The 21,949-nt window shown below is 30.0% G+C and overlaps 1 protein-coding gene across 3 annotated transcripts in view; it reads right to left on the minus strand.

The window, feature by feature from the left end:
* Window positions 1-21,949, minus strand: part of GlyS (glycogen [starch] synthase) — a 1,005,553-nt gene that overhangs the window by 348,514 nt on the left and 635,090 nt on the right. For all 3 annotated transcript variants that reach the window (XM_089593760.1, XM_089593761.1, XM_089593759.1), the window contains one exon: window positions 8,569-8,705. In XM_089593760.1, coding sequence (XP_089449886.1) covers window positions 8,569-8,705 — 137 coding nt within the window. The remainder of the gene's footprint in view (window positions 1-8,568; window positions 8,706-21,949) is intronic.

Raw genomic sequence — 21,949 nt, forward strand, 5'->3', positions numbered from 1 at the left:
GGGCAAAATAAATTATTTGCCCCTTTTACTTCGATCAATCTGTGAATCCATTCTTCTCCCTAATAGCGGCACTTGCTTAATGTTTGTTAAATAAAAATTAAATTTAAAATTAATTCCTTCATACGTGACTGTGACACTAGAGTATTCCAGAACTTTAATAGGTGTTCCACCAAACTCAGCCAGTCATAAATTTGTATTGTATATTTGAATTTCCGGGAAAAATTTCTTCACGTCTCCTGCATACATCAGCGTGACTGCCACTCCACTGTCGATATTAAAATCAATCCATTTTCTATTCACTTGAAGAGATGTTATGAATTTTTTTCGGGTTTCAATGCCTTCCAGTATAAAAATGTCCTCAGGCTCACTATTATCTGAGATTACTTGATCAACAGTGTGCGTGTTGAATTTATTTTTGAAACACGCTTTCTGAATGTGCCCTTGCTTTTGACAATATTTACAAGTAATCGAGGTAGCCAGACTACATACGTTGGCTTTGTAGCCTGGAATGCCACATCTATAACACCGTATGTTTACTTTTAAAGTTTCACTAGTATTGTAACTGGCCTTGGATGTTGTATTTTCCATTCCTTTGATTTGTTTTTGCTGCTTCTTGTAATGCTTCTTGCTGGCATGAATATAGTCAACTGCCTCCTGATTTTGATTTATAGCATTTGTCTCTCTTTCAGAAAGTTCCATTGCCAACGCTGTTTGTGTAGCCTTATCAAAGGTAAGATCTTTTGTTTCCAGGAGTCTACCTTGAATTCGTTTACTTGAAATCCCAAAAACAAATTGGTTTCTTAGATCTGTTTTTTGAAAAGCACCAAAATTGCACGAAGCACTGATTTTTGTAATTGCATTAGTGAAATCTTGTACACTTTCTCCAGCTTGTTGCCTTCGACAACTGAATTCGAAATTTTCAGCAATCTCTAAAACAGCTGGAGCGTAAAGTTCTTTGAGCTTGTTAATTAATGTATCGTACGATTTTTCATAAGAGTTTTCTGACCCATAACTGTCGCACAAATTGTTGAACGTGACCTCACCCTCGTGGTGTAAAAGATACGGCACTTTATCCTCAGCAGCCAATTTCATTATTTTGAAAGCGCCTTCTAAACGCTGTATCCAACCATCCCAATTCGATGCGTTGGGAACAAAAGGTTGTATTTGAAGACTCGGAGTTTGGAAAATTTTGTTTCTTCCCCCTGCGTAGTAGTTATTTTGTTTGCAATTGAATTATTTATACGTAATAAATATAATATAATAATAAATCACTTGGGCACTTATTGAACTTTCGAAGTCAAATTTATACTATCAAACAACCCACGCTGTCTGTATCAAAAACTAGATGAATTGAAATTTAAAATTAAACATCACACGCATAGTTCGGAACTATCTCGTCGCCAGTTTGTTGTAATTTTTATATATGTGTACTGAGAATGTAGCTTGTAGGAAAGATAGGAACGAGAAGGTTGAAATAAGGAGGGCCGACTTATTGATATATATAAACACACGTGTATTCTAGTTTGCTGCTTATCGTATACAACGACGACTCCGAAAACGTCGCGCTCCCAGAGCCGCGGAAACATCTCCCCACCCTTTCTTTCTCTTTCCTTGTAGCGACGCTACATATTTGGTTGATTCGCTTCATCAGAATCGCGCGCCATAATACAACACGCACACAACACTATTGATACAAAAGTTACTGAACTACTAGCTCAAAAAAATAACACTTAAATAATGAAACCTTAAAAAAGTCATATTAGTGGAAATAAAAATAGTTTATTCAGAGCCTTCTCATATTTTTGATTCAAACATTAAAATTTTCATACAAGAGTCTGTTTGAAAGCCATTGAAAACATTGTATGATTGTTATAATTACCAAAAGAGTATAACTGTAATGAACTATTATTCTAATGTGCATAAAATTTTTGATTATTACAAATTTGTGTTTTAACAAAAGTATTTAAGGAACTACAGTTAAAATTAAAAGTTTTTCTAAAATATACCTTTTATTTGTTTTAATACCTAATAACAAGCATCATTGTTGTAACACATTATGAAACTTTAACTTTAAATTTAAATTCAGTGAATACTAAGATTGAGGTCTTTCTACTGTACTAAAATAATATCTCTGTGAATCTTTTACTAAATGATGTACGGATTAAGAAGTAAAATTTTAAATAAAAAATGGTAATATTTTTAATGATATAATATTACAAAGAAAATGAAACAATATTTAAACTAACTAAAACTGATACAAGCAAGACTTATCAATTAAATTTCGGTTGTGTTATTTATTTTAGTGACATGTAATTTAAATATTCGAAGTATGCAATATGCTACTGGAGTCAAACAATTTTCGATTAAATTGTGAAATCATTTAACTTCTGTTAAATGAATGCAATAAACATTAAAAAATACTTATATTAATTAAACGTTGCAATAATCTTTTACTGTTTTGCTTGATGCAAATGTACTACATAAAAAAAATAAGCTGCTGATGCTGGAAAGTTACAAGCGCAAGATTATCATTCTTTTTTTTTAATACCTTAGAACCAGATTTAAATAAATTCAAAAAAATTTATGATCCAATGATGTTTACTTTGATGTTTCCATTAGAAAATTTAGGTTGGAGTCGAAATACTTTTAAAAAAATGTGAACAAAAAGAATAGTTAACTTTATTACAACATTATTTGTGCAGAGTATTTTACAGACCTTCGGATAAAAATTTTAATGTCTTATTTTACGCTAAAAGACTGAGATGAAAATTTTTCAAAATGCATATGTTATAGAAGAAAATCATTTTAAATATTATTTTTGATCGAGAAACATAAAAGATTTCATATTATCAAGGTTGACTAAATCCTAATAGAAACAAAATTTAAAATATTCTTACAAATTAATAAAAGTACAGAAAAACTGTGTAATATTTGTATACTACCCTTGACATATATAAGTGGACTATCTTACAAGCAACGAAATCAATATGCAGTGGAAATTATAAGAAATTATAAAAAAGTATTGACCCAATTCAGCGGTCAGTAAAAGACATGAATTATGTAGAGTTCGAGCAGCTTCGGGTTTGCCAGTCATAGTACTAAAATATGGGTTGATGTATTCGTATTGAATGTGGAAAATTCACGATAAGTGTGATAGAGTCATGATGACAATGAGTCTGAATTATTTAATGAGGCTATTAAAAAACGAAGTGAAATTCTTCACACATGGAGAATAGGCTATAGGTATATACCTTATATACTCTATACAATAATTTATTAACCCTTAACGCAATATTTAGAAGAAAGCCAGAGTAAGATAGAAACGTTTTTGGTCCTAACAATGTTAGTGATTCCACGCAAACATCTTTGGTAAAGGTTTTCACATATCTATAACACGTGTTATTTATCTTGTATTTGTAGCAATGTCTCTATTTATCGAGTTATCTTATTTGCAGTTGTCATTTTCTTAATAACTCACCAATGATTTTACCAGCGATGATGTAGAACCCTGTTTCTTTGCCTTTATCCTAACTGCATACATTTAATGACTTAAAGGAAACACAAGATACGAGTACTTTAAAATTAAGTTTAAGTTAGTTATTTATAAGATTTTACTAGTTCAGACTGATAGAAAAGAAATTTAGCTCTTATGAAAGTAGACAGAGCTAGTGTTATTTGAAATAATTTTATTCACTTGGTTTTGGCACAGCCATAGAAGAACAGCGATGTATAGGATACAAGCCTACTTGTCACTATCAACGCCTTGCTAGGACTGTTGCTCTTCACGAACTCTTATTCTCTCATTACTTTGGATTTCTTCCACTTAGTATAGCATTTTTCTTTTTTGTATGAAGTGAAAAAATATTCGGTTAAAATGCTATACTTGATAAACAATTTTTTTCGTCATATTATTAATATACAAGCTTTATAAATAAAAACAAGTTATGTATATCAAAATTTTTTAATACACAAAATGGATCTTTTTTGTAACGTTATATTTACACACATTTAGAAAAATGTCAAGATATATTTATAGAATTGAATTCAATAAACGAGATTCAAAACTTACTTGGATTTTAATAACTTTACGTCCTCATAATAAAATTGTTAACATTAATGACATAAATAAATGTATATTGGCAGAAGCACCTTTAAACAATGAGAAACAAAAAAATGTAAAATTATGTATATGTAATACCTTGGGATGTAAGGTATAGTACACATTCATAATGTAGAAAATAAAAAAATAATAATTTTGTGAGAGCTTCAAATAGTTTTACTTCCTCAGTTAAATTTGGTAAGTAAACGTATGTCATTTGCTTATAAAAGATGAGTATTCTAAGTACAAGCGTATAAACAATATTTTGGACAGTAATTTACACCAAAATAAAAATAGTAAAAGAAAAATTACAGTTAACGATGCGATGGTTGTACGATACGATCAATTGTCTTCATGAAATACGATTGCTATATACATGTATTGATGTATTAATTGTAGATATCCAAGTTTAATGGAGGCAGCTGAAAAAACTACAAGAATTTTCTATCTTTGTAAAAGTCATGGAGTCTTAAATTTACCAGTGCATCTAAGAAGCTAACAAAAAATGATTAAAAAAAAATATCTTATGAAAGAACTGATTTGTAGTTAGAAACTTTAATTAACTGCATGGCTGGAATACAATAAGACATACAATTTTTAAGAATATACTAAATACTGAAATATTCATAAATATTAAACAATTAATAGTAAAAAAGAAAGTTATGATTAAACGGGATCAGAGAAGTTAATAAAATTTTCAACCGATTATAATTTTACAAAAAGAGCAAGAGCAATTTGGTTAAAATTAACTTTAAAAAAAAAGGTACTAAATCTTTTAAAGTTTTATTAATAAACAAGAAAATCAAACATACTGTTAAAGAAGCTTCGCTTAGTACAGGGCTAATAGCCCATGAGTCTTAAATTAGTAAAGTTTCCGAAGAGACAGCAAATGTTGTAAGACTTTATGTTATTTGTGGATGAAAGGGGTGGAAAAAAGTGTGAGGGTAGAAAAACAGAGTGAAAGGCTTTACCAAAATGTTATTGGGTTAATTTTAAAAATAAATAAATAGTGATTTATATTTCTTGAGGGAGGCTGAAGACAAGCCAGGGGAGTTGACAATGGGCATGTGTACAGCATTACCTGAATTAATATATAATATAGAAAGCAATGTATGTGAACGTACGTGTTTGCGCGTTTATGTGTGTTTGAAGAGTTTAAGTGGGGGGAACTTTTACCATATCTTATATAAATATCTGCACAAAAGAAAGTAAGCTGATGACAGTGCTGACTGCTGGCATGCTTAGTCCTGGTCAATCACAAGAAGTCATCGCTAAAGCTATTGCATGTATGATGTGACAAAATCGACAAATTTGTTTTTATCGAAAATCACCAAATACAGCTGAAAAAATTTTTACTTAAAAATTGGCAGTATAGTTTTTATATTATAAATAAGATGCAATCTTAAAAATACTTATGTTATAAGGAAAACAATTTTTATTAGTTCTAACATCTGCTATGACTATGAACATGCATCAAGGTTAACGTTTTAATAATATGAGATCATACCTAAAAAAACCTTATTTTCTTATGGAATGATTTCCTTAGATGAAATTTTTGTTTTAATAGAAAGAAATAACATGTTAAAAATATTGTTTAAGAAAATTTTTTTTTTATCACTTATTGTAGTAAGAAAATAAATAATAAATAATTAAGAGATATCATATCTTGATAAAACTAGTAGCGTTAATAGATTTTCAACTATTCAATAGTAATAAAAAACATAATGTATTTTTTACTCACAATGACACAATTTGCTTTCAAAATAAAAATTGTACAAGTTATTGCAATAGTAATTGTTCTATTAAATAAAGACAACTATTAAAGATAAAATGTTGGACTATGTTCTCCCATCAACTTTACTTGCTTCTTTTTTAGAGGAAATAAACTCATTAAAAAGTAGTCTAATCTTTGTCTAATATTTTTGACACCTTTTCATTATTTATTAGTGTACACTTTATTCTCCTTTTTCTAAGAGGTCTTAAAAATGGGAGATAAAATATAGACTTATAAGTAATAAAGAAGTTTTGTTTGTGAATAAAATAGTGAAGTCAGTTATTTTGTATTTGTTTTAATAAATTTGTTATTGTTAATCTTAAATCTTCAATAATACCTCATACTTTACCAATAAAAGCAAATTTTTGTACAGTTATAAAAAAGTTTGAGTTATAATATTTTCTTATGATTTTCATGTCATTTTCACTATCACAATATACATTTCTTGAAGTATTTGTAAAAAAAGTACTTGGAGAAATACTCAACAATGTGTGAAAATCAAAGAGTTTAATGACACATAGGTGGGCTCGTTAAAATGCAAAGGCGATGTTATAAAAGAATCACTAAATTTATAATACACATTCTCACGTCAACTCATAATTGTTAATCTAATTTAAAGACGAGATTAAAAGGTTTTATTTCATCGTGATTAATTGGGCTCTATTAGATGACTCATAAAATTAAGCTGCCTCAGTAAATCAGTACCTATACGGTCTCTATTATTCTATGACTAAGTTTGATTAAATCTTGTATGTATATAAGTATTGTGTTAAATAAATGCATATTACGAATTCAAATGATAAACATAGTTTAGCAATTATATCAACAAAAAAAATTAAGTATATCAAGAACCTGACACCTAAAAACGATATAAAGTGAAATCCATACAAACTTAATAATGATGACAGTTTAAGTATGGAATATAAAAGTTAAACTTTATCTGTACGTGTAACGTATGCGCGCGCGCGCGCGTGTGCGTGTGTGTGTGAATTCAACTTTTTAAGGGGTCTACGAGTAATGGCAAGAAGTCAGAAGGTGATGTAAAGTCTAGATAAATCACGTGGACGTCTGTAAAGCGTCTACTAGGACTGTTAGGGGCACGGAAAAAAATTTTATTTGTCTAAATATCAGAAGAAATAACTAAATTTTGTTCTATTTCTGAATGCTTGGTATAGGAACAGTGGGTTGTGATTGGAGGACACAAGGAACTGTATTACATACGAATATAATACCCTTTATTATATGGTAATTTTTGAGGGTCACTCCACATATCCCCTTCTATTCCCTAGCCTCCATTTTAATTTTAAACAACCTTTTTCAGTGTGTGTGTGTGTATGTGTAACTATATTCTAAATAATAAATATGACTATTTTTTATAATAATTCAGGTGAATTGAGCGATGAACTCTTAACAGTATATTTTCAATGGTCTCTACAATGCTTCTTATAATAATAATTTGTTTAACAACAAACTTTTCAAAGGACCAACAAGACGACTTGACGCTAATAAATTATGAGGAATATAATATTTTAAATTTATGTATTAGCTTTTTGCTGAATTCTATTTAATTTATTTAATCCACATCAAGTGCAGACAAGTGGCTTATTTTTTTGATTACTCTAGAAAATATTTTTGTTCATACAACACCTAACGTAAAGAAGGTGTTGTTGACACATTTTATTTACAGACCTCTACAAACATATTTTACAATACGTATTTGAGATTTAAAACCTTCATTTGATCTATAATGTTGTGTTATGTTTTTTTTCTTCAAGTCATTTGTCTGCATCAAAAATAACTTGATACATACTATCCCCATAAACTCAAACCATTTCTTACTCATGAGAGAACGAAGATTAAAATTATATTAAGATATTTTGTGTCTTGTATCAAATTGAGATACATAATTATTATAAGTGGTGCAGAGGTAGTGAATAGTGCACAATATAAACATCTTTGTTTTTGTACGCAATGAGTTGTTTACTTATTTTCTTAACCTATTTGTAGATTATTGGTAACTGTATATACAAAATTTAATTAATTCTAATTAATAATGTAGGTTTGAGCATAAAGTACACAAAAAGTTAAGTCCCACACTTACAAGTTTACAAGTTTACACAAGTATAAAATGTTAAAACATAGAAGTTTAAGCTGCTTACTCGTCGCCCAAGAGTTAAAATAAACAATACAACATAGTTATAGTAAAAGCTTCGCCATCATCCAGCAGCACAAGTAGTACTAGTAAGCTATATCAAGATACTTTTTCTCTAATATCACCGTAGGAAATATATAATGAGCTTGTAAAAGATGCATGATCTATGTATTTGAATAAAATACAGCGTGTAATTGCTAGCAGTTCTCGGTCAATTGTTTCAAATACAATGCTAAAATAAAGATCATAAATAAAAACACTTTATTCTATTAGAACAACATAACCTTTTGTCATATAATGAACTTTGGCATAATCAATTATGACATTTTTATGACAAGTTTTTTTTTGACCAACATAAAGTTTTTTTACTGTAAAACTCAGCTTTCAGATTTATTAGATGAAATATAAATACTAAGTTCAATCTATGACTGTAATATGATTAAAATAAAATAAATTGAGGAATTTTGTTCAAAAATTACAGCATGATTATTGCGACAACAATTATTTTATGGTTGTATAAAATTTTTAATATCAATTTTTTACCTTTTAATTTTGGTAAGATCATCTTTATGGCATAAATCATTGTTTTCTGGCATACGTCCAGAAAGACAAGCTTCATACAAACGTCTTCCAATTTTTTGCTGTATATCATTAATTGTTCCTCGAAGAGATTTAGTAACCTGAAAAAAATAAAGTTCTTAGTTTTTGTATCATTGTAAACAAACCTACCATATTATTTAATAATATAAGGTTTTTAAAAAAAATGGTAACTTTTAAGAGGTCTTTTATGTATGACAAAGAAAAAGTTCTTAAATGATTTGTTAAATATTTCTTCTCGACTTCACATTTTTTGTATTGAATCAGAATCACTGTAAGCAGCTTGTGTGTATATATATATACTAGTAGGGCTTACGTCCCCCTGCACGCACTGCGCGCAGACCCCCCAACTTTTGAATATTTTATAAGAAATACATTTTTACAATTTTTGTGTATTTACTCTTATTTATTCTTAACTTTTTCATTTTTCAAATTTAAAAAACTTATTTTAAATAAATTACATGGGGCTCCATCGTTTGAAGACGTTAAAAACCATAATGGAATAATATATAAAAATTTCAGGGATACTGCAATTGCAATGGGTTTAATAGAACATAATTCTGAAATCGACAATATTTTTGAAGAAGCCATATTAATTATATTTCCATACCAGTTAAGACAATTTTTTGCTTGATTTTTGATTTCAGAAAACGTTTAAGGAGATAAAATATGGAATGAATATAAAAAATATTTTACGAAAGACTTTGATAATTATAATAATAATTGTGCTCTACATGTTAATCAAATTTTGGAATCGGAAGGAAATCATGTGAGTCTTTTAGTTTACTGACACCAACCATTAGCAACTATATAAATAATTGCAATATTAAGGAAATATCTTTCAGTAAAAAAATTTTTGATATAATGTACACAAATTTAAATGAAGATCAAAGAAAAATTTTAAAAACTATTTGTAAACAAGATGAAAAAGTATATTCCATAGATGGTCCTGGTTAATCCAGAAAAACTTACTTATATAAGACACTCATTTACTATTTTATTTCTAGAGGTAAAAATATTTTGTCTATGGCTTAGACAGTAATTGCATCTGTATTACTACCAAAAGGTATGACCAGTCACAGAACTTTTCATTTATCTCACGTTGAGAGACTTGTGTAATACAAAACTTTGCTTTGGTGATAAATTAATAGTATTAAGAGGAGATTTCCGACAAATCCTTCCAGTTATGAAAAACGGTGATGGAACTATAATAATAGAAGAAACTATTAAATCATCATTTTTATGGAACTTCTCCAAAATTTTAAGATTACAAAATAATATCCGTTCTAGTAATAACGAATTTTCAAGATTATTGTTAAGAATTGGAGAAGGGGACATGGAAACATTTAACATTCCTAAATCCTGGATAACAGATGATGTCTGTACCAAAATATCTGGTAATTACAGCAACTGTTTTGACAATAACGTGATACTTACTTCACATAATGAATATACTTTTTTTTCAAACTATTAGATTTTAAGTAAATTACATGGAGAAAAAAAAACTTATTGCAACATCGATACTGCAACATATAAAGGTGCTGATAAATCAGGTGATAATATTTACATAAATTTTGCCGTAGAAATGTTAAACAACATTCGTGAAGGCTTGCCACCTCATGAACTTAAATTAAAAATAGGTACAATAGTAATGTTAATTCGAAATTTGAGTATATTAGACGGATTATGTAACAATACACGATTGCAAATCACTAAATTACTGAAGTATAACGTAGAAGGCGAAATAGTAAAGGGAGAGAAAATTGGTAATAAAGTTTTTAATCGAAGAATTACATTAAATACTGGAAATACTTCATTATTACCTTTTATTTTATGTAGAAAACAATTCCCATTAGTTGTAGCATTTGCTGTGACTGTAAATAAATTTTAAAGTCAAAGTTTTGATAATTTTGGATTATACTTAAAAAAACCTTTATTTTCTCACGTTTAATTATACGTGGCTTTATCAAGTTGCAAAAATAAAAATAGAATTTTTGTTCAAGTCGATACAGAAAATAGTTTAGAGATTAAAAATATAGTTTGGAAAGAAATGTTTGAATATAATAATGTATATAATATTCGTAACATGATTTGATTATTATTTTTCATGTATAGGTAAAATTTATTAACTAATAATACATATAATTAATGTATATCCTGTTTATTCATTGTACCAATTTCAGCATTAATTTAAAACAGAATAGAAATGGACGTAAGTCTTCGTGGTTTAATCAGGCTTTATAAGATGACTCATAAAGTGATGCGAAACTTTCATTGTTTATATTGATGATACTCTAAATTTAACTCAAGTTTATGCACGTAAAAAGAAGAATTGTGTATTACAGGACTATATAAGTGATGATAATATAATAATTATGCCATGAAAAAATTCGTGGGGGTCGGTGGGAGGGCCGTAGGGGATAGGTGGGGGGATGTGGGATGTTTTGAGAAAAAATACTATACAATATTTCCATGTGATTTGGTAGGAATGTGGTTTTAGACTTTAACACATTGACAGGGCTGGCAAAATGCAACGTTACAAAATGCTAACAAAAAAAGTCAGCCCACCAAAAATTTTATGCTTACAAAGAAACCAAGAGATTAAATAAATTGAAATACAATTGATTGTATTTAAGTTTAGCTGATTAAAGTATTGTGCACTAATCTGTAACTATTTGATTAAATATTAAAACATACATTGTTATTATCCCATGAAGCCATACGTGGTTGAACCCCCTGGCTTGAATAAAGACTTATACTATACTTCTACACTGTACATATAATATTCTGTGGGGGGCAGGGGGGGTCATAAATAAATGCGTGGGGGGTCAGTGGGGGGCTGTGGGGGGTTTTGAGAAAAACTATGATATGTCAAAATAAGCAAGAAAATAACAGATTTTTACCTTATTTTGTGAGGGGGCGCGGCCGGGCGGTGAGGGGCAAATGGGGGTTGGTGGGGGTTTGTGTAGAATGCCTTACTGAGTTAACTATATAATATAGGAAGATATATATATATATAAATTCTTACGGGTAATTGTTGTAGTCCGATATTGGCAAATATAGCCTCAAGTCTCCTAGAAGATAAAGTGGTACCAGAATTATCGGAGTCTATATTGGTTTATAGAAGATTTGGAGATGACTGCTTCTAAACTGTACAGATACTGATAATGTATTTGGAAAATTTAATTTATATATTAAATATATCCAGTTTATGGCGGAAATTAGTAATCAGACTATTTCTTACCATTTTCAGAAATAAAAACAAGTATAATGTATAATGATATTTATTTGGTTAACTTGTAAGGCAAGAGCTCCTCCTCAAGCAATTTTTTCAACTTTTTTGTTATCAGAATATTTATGTTGAAAAGCAATAGTAGTAGGTTTGATTAACAAATACTTCAAATTGTATGATGCTATATTGAAAATCAACAAAATTAATTTTAATAAGGTGTGATTGGAAAATTATTTTCCCACTTGTAAATAAATTTAGATATTAAGCGTTTTCATGTAACTTCATCACTGGTATAACAAGCAATATTTGTGATACGTATGTATCATAAAATGTATGGGCTCATATATAGATAAAGGTGCTGTTTCAAGCACTCTTATTCTATCCATGTCATTTTATGATGGTAAATAATTTTTTAATTGAATCTTTAAAAACTGAAAGGTATAAATTTGATAAAATTTCCAACTTTTTGTAAGAATAAAAAAAATATTTTCCCAGATGTGGATCAAATAGTCTAATTTCGTTATACTTTTATCTTTCGACGTTTTAAAATACAGTTGAAAAATTATTTACCAGTATAAAAGGACATGGATGGGCTAAGAGTGCTTGGAACAGCACTTCCTTCATACATAAGCCTAAAAATTTATGTACTGTGAAATATTTCATCAGCTATTTTTAACATTTCAAGAAATTATGTTCCATTATTGTGATTAGAAATTAATTTAAATCAATGACGCTCGGAGTCCTTAGCACTATATTGTTAAACTATTTTCTATGACAAGTCAACCTATTGTTAAATTATTTTAAACTTTATCTGATTCACTCAAATTGTTGTTACTTAACCAAAATAACAGTTTTCAAGAATATTACCATAGCGAATCTTTTTGTGCGAAATTTTGGCAAATATTTCTAAAACATAAGAATTAAATTATTGTAAACTTGGAAAAATATTTTCATCTGCTTAAATGATGTTAGATAAGAAATTACAGCAACCATCTAAACGATAAAAGGTTAAGGTACTATATTTTATATAACTATAATCTATCCGTTATGACATTATTTAGTACCAATCTCATGAGTAATTAAAAAAAGGTACTTAGAATTAGGAAATGTAAGGTCAAGTTTGTCATGTGACACCTAAATCTCTGACAAATAATTCTAATAATCTTGTTGACAGCAAATTACATGTACATATATATCTGTACTAGTAACCCTTTGTGAACTCCTCGCCCAAGCCCCTGATTTCTGAATCAGTTAAATACTTCATTTTTTCCGGTTACTTTTTGGAGCATTAAGAACATAAAACAATTTTTATAAAGTACTTGAAGAGTCAAAACGAAAGTTGAGTAAATTTATTAAAAACCTTTTTATAAATTTTTATGAAAATTTTTTGCCTTGTTTCTAATCGCAGAAAATATTCTAGAAAATAAAATTTAAGAAACATTTTAAATCATTTTAATAATTATATAGTGTTTCCGGAAAAAAAGGTCTAATAGGTGCTTTATACTTCACTTTAACTACCTAATATAGGATTCTAATTAGGCCTAATATTAAATACAGATGAGAATATTTAAAGAGTAACAAAAATGAAAATAAAAAAATGGTAGTTATACTCTCTGGCTGTAATGAACCTCTCTGATCATAAACTATGGTTTTCAAAATTACATATGAACGAACAGATGAAATTTTTTTTATTCATGGCCCAGGAGGTTTAGGAAAAACGTACTACATAAAACGTTAATTTATTGTTTCTTTTCTCGTAAGAAATAATTTTATTTATGGCATGAACTGATATAGCATCAATATTACTTCTGAAAGGAATGACCAGTCGTATGATATTTTGTTTACCATTAGACTTAAACAATGTAAAAAGTTCGTTCTTCGGATTTGAATCCGGAAATAAAATTCAAAAGAAGTAGATTGAGTTATTTCTAAAAAAAGCCTTAGAAATAGTTGAAAAAACATGTCATGATGAATGTGATACAAATATCTATTTTTACGTAAATATCCACATCGGTAACAGGTGGCAACTTCGGAATACAAAAGAGTTTTAGTAAAATCATCCATTTTGGACAGTTAAAAAAACGCAATCAACGTTGTTTTTCTCGGATTTTCAAGAATTTATTAAATGTTTTACTGATTGATTTTAATTGTTTGATAATTTTCAAGATGAGCATCTAAATGTAAGACTGCAGGATACCGTGCGTGAATCTCAATATCAAAAAAACGCCAAAACCTCTCAAAGGAAAAAATGTAGCGTCCATCGGCATAGTTTACGATTTCGTCAATATTTCCAATTGAAAAAGTAGCACGATCTGTTCCTTTTTTGATGTATTTGCAAATATATTCAATTGCTCGCACTGAATGACAAAATTCCACAATAACGTAAGCAGTGAAACATCGAGATAAAATCGGTGAGTACGGAACAACCCAACGGTTATCAATTGGTACATCTTTGCCACAAATTGTAACTATGGAACTGTGACCTCCATCTGCAGGAGATCTTCTTCGATAAGTAGGATAGCCGTCATCTGCAGTTTGAGTTTCTTTTACGAAATTCCGAGGATACTGTTTTGTATATCTTCTGTTATTCATATATGGTGAAGTCATGTTAAGTTCCCCGCAAGGCCCCTGAATCATACTTTTTGAAAAAATATTAAACAGCAAGAGATCTTGTTAAGGATTTGGTAATTAAGCTTAAATTATATTGTCTATTGCATCTGACTGAATTTTTGTTTTTAGAAATAAAAATGTGTGCATGTGAGGTAGGACTCGTTTTTGCCATTCGACACTGTTGATCCAAGCATAAACTTCTCCGTAAATTGCTTTTTTAGTGAGAACATCTATAAGTTTTCTTAGTTTTGAGTGAAAAATTCTGGAAACAATGTTATGCCTATCTAAAGGTTTTTTGTTTTTGTGTAATTCATTTTTTATTTCCAACCACTTAGGTTTTCATGTGAAAGTAATGAATAAACATGGACGTCCAAACGCACGCACGTACGTCATTGCATCTTGAGTCTTTTCATGCATGTATCGTAGTAAGCCAGTGAATCAAGAAGGTTAAATAACTGGCTATCTAATACTGGTGAGTTTAATTTTACTATTATTATTGACTGCATCTTGTAAATAAATGTAATTTTCGGCACGCAGTTGTTTTTGATGTGTTCGCAAGTAGAGCAAATGCTTTGTGATCATTTTTGCCATCATATCAACCACAAATTGATTAAGTAAGTTATTATGATATAGCAGGTAGTTAATACTGTCGATTCTCAATATAAATCTATAAGAGCAGAATTGCATGCAAGAAAGTTTTGTTTGGAAGATTGTTTAGTGGTGTATCAATAGAATATCCATTTTCTCCGAAAACAAACATTAGAGCATATTGCAAAGAGTCGTGTAATTGGTGGAGCTCAGAAACTAGCTCAAAGTGCCCAAGTCGACTATGTAGAACAATATCTCTGGGACCTTTTTCTTCGTGAACTATTAGTGCAGCAACTTCATTAACCCTCGGTGCGTTGTATTGTCCCCAATGTTCATCAACAAGGGTGCGATCAGCATAAATAACCAATCTTAAGTTTTCAAGTTCATTGACTGTTCAAGATTCGTAATTATATTAAAAAAGTCTTTATAAGGGGATTGAAATCATGCATAATTTTTTGCAATGATTCAATCAAAGTTTTTTTTAGGGCGTTATCTTGCCGAATAGAGATTTGTTCTGCTTCAGACAAAAAAATAGATTTGTAAGCACTGCGGACTTTTGTTTTGTTTAGGGAGTAAGCTGTCTATCAAGTGGTACACTTGACCTTGAATTTTGAAAGTTGGCATAAAGTTTTTTTCTCTGATCTCTTTACCTCCAAATGATGTCATTTGAAATTGAGTATTGTAACGTCTGACATTATCAAGGAAATGTTTTGATAGGGGTGTTCATCCATCAACAGAAACCTTACCAATTCTGGAGGGGTTTCCAATGGATCAAGAGAAACTTTACCACCAGAACAACAAAGCCCTGGAGCTTCATCTCTCCGTTTTGAGCACCACAAAGAGTGCAAATACAAACAATTCCACCAATTTAAATTGCTGGAAGATCCAAATAATCAATGTCAAAGTTGTATTAGAAAGTGCATCTGTCACCTAAATGGTTATTCATTCGTCGATTTTTCCACTGCTGTTGTAACCTCAGTAAATGTTCTGCGTCAGTTTTTCGACGTCTAAAATCGTCAATGTTTGAATCTTTTGAAGTTTTCCTTCCGACTGACCGTCTTGCAATCCTAGGCATTATTAAAAAATTTTAACGTTAGGTGGTCCTCAAAGAGACCGGTCAGCTGATCACAGACTGGAGGATCATTAAATCCTGGTTGAATGCTTAAAGTCATGAGAACGATGCAAGATTGTTGGTGGCTGGGATTCCCAGCATTACAACGAACAACTCCACTCTTGACATCTGTCAATGAATGACTGACTTGGTTTAACAATGGCTGACTATGTATAGCCTTACCATTAGAGTACAAATCGTTGTAAGTTGTTTCAAGGTTTTTCTCTAAATTAATCTAAAAAAAGTTATTTATTGGTGAAGTAGTTTAACGTTACATGGTTCTCAAAAGGACGGGTCAGTAAGACTTATTAAGCTCAGCACACACTAAAGGATGAGTAATTCCTGTTTGAATTCACAGTCGAGAGAATGATGTACGGTTGTTGGTGGCCGGAATTCCCAGCCTCACAACAAACAGCTCCACTCTCGACGTTTGTCAGTGAATTACTAAATTATTGTCTTACGTCGCATCAAGGTTTTATTCTGAAACAGTTCTAAAATTATTCTTGGCAAAGAAGTTAAACGTTATATGGCCCAAAAAAGGATAAATGAAATTGTCGGTTGTGTAGTAAACGTAAGCATTACTGATGGCCCTGAAAAAGGCCGGTAGTTATGTTTCCAGTTATATGAAATAGTTCTAAAAAATATTGTTGGCAAAGTAGTTAAATGTTGAATGGCCCTAAAAAGGAACAATAAGATTGATAATTATTTAGTAAACGTAAATATTACTGATAGTCCTGAAAAGGGCTGCTAGTTACATTTTTATTTATTCTCAATAATTGATAGGTGGCTGAAGATCAATGATACGACACACTGGATCTGGTGTTCTAGAAGCGGCATATATCTGTAATTTGGCTTGGCTTAACCGACGGGGATCGCGTAGCTCGAGTATCTGGACCCGGGGTAGCTTGACTCTTGATCTTGTAGTCTCTGCATATGGAGAGCGTGCTGGAGGGAGGTACGACGCTGACCAAAGGATATCTCGTCTTTCCGTTATTTCCCTGATTACCAATAGCTGACTATTGGTTGGGAAAGTGGGCGTGAAAAACACCACTTATGTAGGTATGGTCTTGATGGTTCAGGGTAGAATTAGACGTAAATCGCTTGCCCATTGGAAAGGAGTGTCATCGATAGTCGGGATACCCAGCTGCACAACTAACAACCGTATTCTTGATGTACTCTCAGTGAATGACTATGGAAATCATGGAAAGGCTCCAGCCTATTATAACTACACTTACCTAATTCTATTGCAGGTAGCTTCAATTCAATCTTTACGCCACCTAAGGTATACTACTGAACTTACGTGAAAAGCTAGCATATTTTTGCAAAACTTTGAGCTTATTTATCGCTATTGTTATTAAATTTTTTAAGAAATAGAGATTTTTTACACTAAAAATATCTTATCTTAAACCTAAAAAAAAATCTTAAAACAGGTAACTCATCATTACCTTTTGTTTTATACAGAAAACAATTTTCTTTGGTCTTAGCACTTTCAATGACTATCAATAGACCTTAAGGTCAGAGTATTATTAATATCAAATTATATTTAAAAAATTCACGGTTTTTGCATGGTCAATAATATGTCACGTAATCAAAATGCAAAAATGAAACTGGGATTTCTATAAGAATTGAACGTAATAATGATTTACAAATAGAAAATATGGTTTGAAAGAAATTTTTTACATTAACTAATCTAAAGTAGATAAAGAAAAATTCATTTTTCTTTATATTAGAAAAAGTATGAACCTGTCCGGAATAACTCTGCACAATTTATTTGAATAGTAAATTAAAGTATTAAATTAATGTAATTATTATTTAAATATTGTTTTATAACGATGCGCATTATTTGACATATTTCAATAAATATGATTTCTTTTTTTCCTGATAAATAGGGCTACAAGCAAGGTCCAAGGCTTCCATATTTTTTAAGCTCATTTATTCTTATTAATCAAGTACAAAATTGTAATGTCATTTTCTTATACATGTTCAGTAATGCAATAAATAAGCTTTCAGAAAATTAAAGAAAAAAAACCAGCGCACCATAGCACCGCCTCAATGGTGGTGTGAAAATGTGCTTATGAGCTAGAAATCAGAGGCTTTCTTAAAACTGTAGGGAGAGCTGAGAAAGGAAGTGCAAATAGTCATATAACTAGAAATGACATGAAAACTGACATAATTTTACTTAGTTTAGCGTTTACATCATCAGGTCATTCATATGAAAACGTCTCCATTATGAGATGAAATATTGACAAGTATACCAATAAAAAATTTTTGCTTAAGAAAAACAAAGTGGTGTTTTATTATTGATGTAAACCCTAAACAATGTTTAAGTCTACTATCCACTTGTTGGAATATAAAGTTACAGGAGGGGGTGGAAAGAAACTAAAAAAGAATTCAATTTAATTAAAATAGGTTAAAACTGACAGTATGAAAATGTGCTAACAAATTATACAGCTGAAATAATTATTACATTTGAATAAAAAGTAATAACGTGGAGCTAAGAAGTGGTAAAAAGTGGCTGCTTAGAAATTGAGGAATGGCTAAAGAGTTTTTGAAAAAAGTTATAGGACAGCTTAGAGTGACGTTGCAAAAAGGAATTTAAGTAAAATTGACATGATTACTGATATAATTTTACTTCATTTATAGATGCTGCCGATAGAAAGCTGAAGGGAGTTCTTTTGAGTTATAAGGGAGGCTTACTGGGTTATCCGATTATTGGGTTGTAAAATTATAGGGGAGTTGGGGGGGGGGGCGAGGGAGGCTAAACAAAGTTTTACTGCAATAAACATATAGTTTGAACTGATATAATTTTACCTTATTTAGTAGGTGGCTGAGGGTGGTGAAGAAAGTGCTGAGGAAAGGCTCGTTAAAATCAAGTGGGGTACTAAGAGGGGATGAAAAGTTGAGAGAGAAGGCTAACCGATAATTTAGCCTCATAAAAATTACGTAAAATCTGTTAAAATTCTACCTTTTTTAGCGGGTGGGCTGAGGGGATTGTAGGGGGCCGTGTGGAAAGACCCTTTCAAAATTACTTTATAATATAGGAATATATTTCTATATGTATATGCATACATACATACATATGTATATATATATGCGTGTGTGTATGTGTGACTGTGTATTTATTTTCGTATATATATACTAAGGAAAGTCCTTAGTAAGTTAGCAATTTTCTTTCTAGAAAAAGTATATGTAGATTAGAAAGAAATTATCAAAACGTAATGGTTTAATTATGTTAAATAAATTACGTTAGACATATAGTTAGTAAGTGGGAGGATATAGATAGAAGGGTACCTATGATCAGTGATTCAAAAAACCAGAGAAACGACGTGCTACTTGGATACTTAATTAAATATATATTAATACGGGGTGCAACTTGGGTACTAAATTACATATATTTTTTAACATTTCAGAGGGTAAAATACTCTATAAACATACGTATTTTTGGGGGGAGATAGAAAAGGAGATGGAGGGGAAGCAAGGTGGGTGCGGGTACTGGCTAAGAGGGTGCGGGGGGTGCTTGCTTGGAAATAATTGTATGAAAAATCACGTAAAAACAAGCCAATAACTCTGTGATTTGAGGCAGAGTCAAGGTGGAGCTGAGGGGGAGTGAGGCAGCTTAGACTCACTTTTGTCAATACAACTACATAATATGGTGATATATATACATCCCCGTATTTTATAGTTGTTTTGTGTGGGGCAGTCAGAATTCTCCCTGACACACCTCACACCACCCACAGTCCCTCCCCCAAAAAAAATTGCTTACAAATGGTCCCCTTCCCCACAAAATAAGGTAAAGTTCGTGTGTTTCTTACGTGATTTAGACATAGTGCAAATATATGATAGTACCCCTGTACTTTTGTAGAAAAACCTTTACCTCAATAGCTTGTGCATTTTTTTCAACTTTTTTTTTAATTACTATGATTTATTGCTTATAATTTTTTTTAATTTTCTTTATTCGAGTATTATAGTGGTGTATTAACAGTGCCTAGTATTATTGTTACCAGGAAAAAGTCACAAATTTTAATTACTCTCATCATTTCTATTACTATAAGTAAAATTTTCATTTCTATCTTTAATTGTAACAAAAATGTCACAAATTTTAACAAAACTCGTTAATTACTTTTCTGGTCAAAAAATTCTATTTCTTTTTTTTATAAAAATATTTGTCTAGAATGTTTTTTTTTTAGTATAAGATCAAATAACTTATAAATAATTAATAAAAATAAAGTACCTTCTACCTTACAACCTATGGAAAGAACTGTAACTCATTAGTAGCATAGTTCGAGCAACGCTTTAATATTTTTCCTAGCCCTTTTCAGAAGTTTTCCATCACTTCCTTACGAATTATTGTATCTATTTAATTTATAAACACATTTTACACCACCATTAAGGTAGTGCTGTACTATAGTGGTTTTTTTTCTCAAGTCCTCAATCTGTTTATGAATTGCATCAATGAATGTGAATAAAAAAAAAGCATGACATGATTTTTTTATACTAAATCAAAAAACAACGAATAATCTTATTATATGTGAGCTGTGAACCTCGCTTGTAGCTCTACTTACCACAAGGTACAAATAATCTGTTCCTTTAAATACAACTACGTTAAATATTTTAATGAAGTAGACCATTTTGTCTTTATCTTAGAAAAAGCGTAACATTTAAGAAAAATGTATGTGCATAAAAAACTTTGTATTATTTAAAAACTTAATGTACGTATTAGGATAACATATGTGCATTCAAGTTCTAATTTAATGTTATAATGTTTCAAACTTAATTTTTTTAAATCATTCAAGAGAAATTTAAAATCTTTTAAATTGAAGGTATTCAATGAAACTGAGCAGTATACGCAAATATTGTACTCACGTATAATAAGACTGTTTAATTTTTCTTTTATTACAGTGAATAGTATGAAATAATTATTAAAATTGTGCTTATTGTGTCATTTAATGATATTTAAATAGTTATTCTATTGATTCTATACGTTTATCCACGAATTTCAATTAACTGTGCAAAAGTATTGCTTTCAATTTCATACTTTTGCAAATGTATAGAAATTAAACTTTTTATCTTCTTTTTATCAGTTAACGTCAAAGATTTATTTTCAAACAATATTTTTTATTTTCAAATAATGATTTTATTTTATTTTTATACAAATTCCAATTTGATTCTTGCATCTTGATAATGGGACGTATAATTGACCATGCGAAAACAGTAGTTTTCTAAAATATAAACTTATGTTTATAAAACTTTTACCTTAAACTTTATTCATAGTAATGGAAAATGCTAAGACTGAAAAAAAATTTTCCTGCACGAAGAATGGGATTATAATGATACATTAAAAAATGTTTTGTCAATTTAACAAATATCGATATTACATTTAAGTTTACAAAACAATGTTTAAATATAAGTTGGTTTAATACTTTGTCATACAATCATGGTTCTATTATTTTTTTTGAAACTGGAAGAATCCATCTAAAATCTCTTCCTAATACAATCAATTTATTTCTAAAATAAACATTAGTATTACATAAATCAAGTTAAATTTTTCATTTATTTCGAAGGATTTTTTTAATCACAGAAGCCTCGTCTTACATTATGAAATCTACGTCTCTTAATTCTTTTTTTTTCAGTTTCGAATTCTGAGAACGAACTTTTTTATGAGAAACAAAATTATAAATTAACGATTAATTCAAAAATATTTTTCCTGAACCTTGTGGCCCCTCAATAAAAAAAAATTTTTTTTCAATCACACATATTTTTGAAAATTATGATTGAACATTTTAAGT

Source organism: Copidosoma floridanum, unplaced genomic scaffold (assembly GCF_036245765.1).
Source record: "Copidosoma floridanum isolate Cflo_tuat_1 unplaced genomic scaffold, Cflo_Japanese_pri ptg000020l, whole genome shotgun sequence".
Lineage (NCBI taxonomy): Eukaryota > Metazoa > Arthropoda > Insecta > Hymenoptera > Encyrtidae > Copidosoma > Copidosoma floridanum.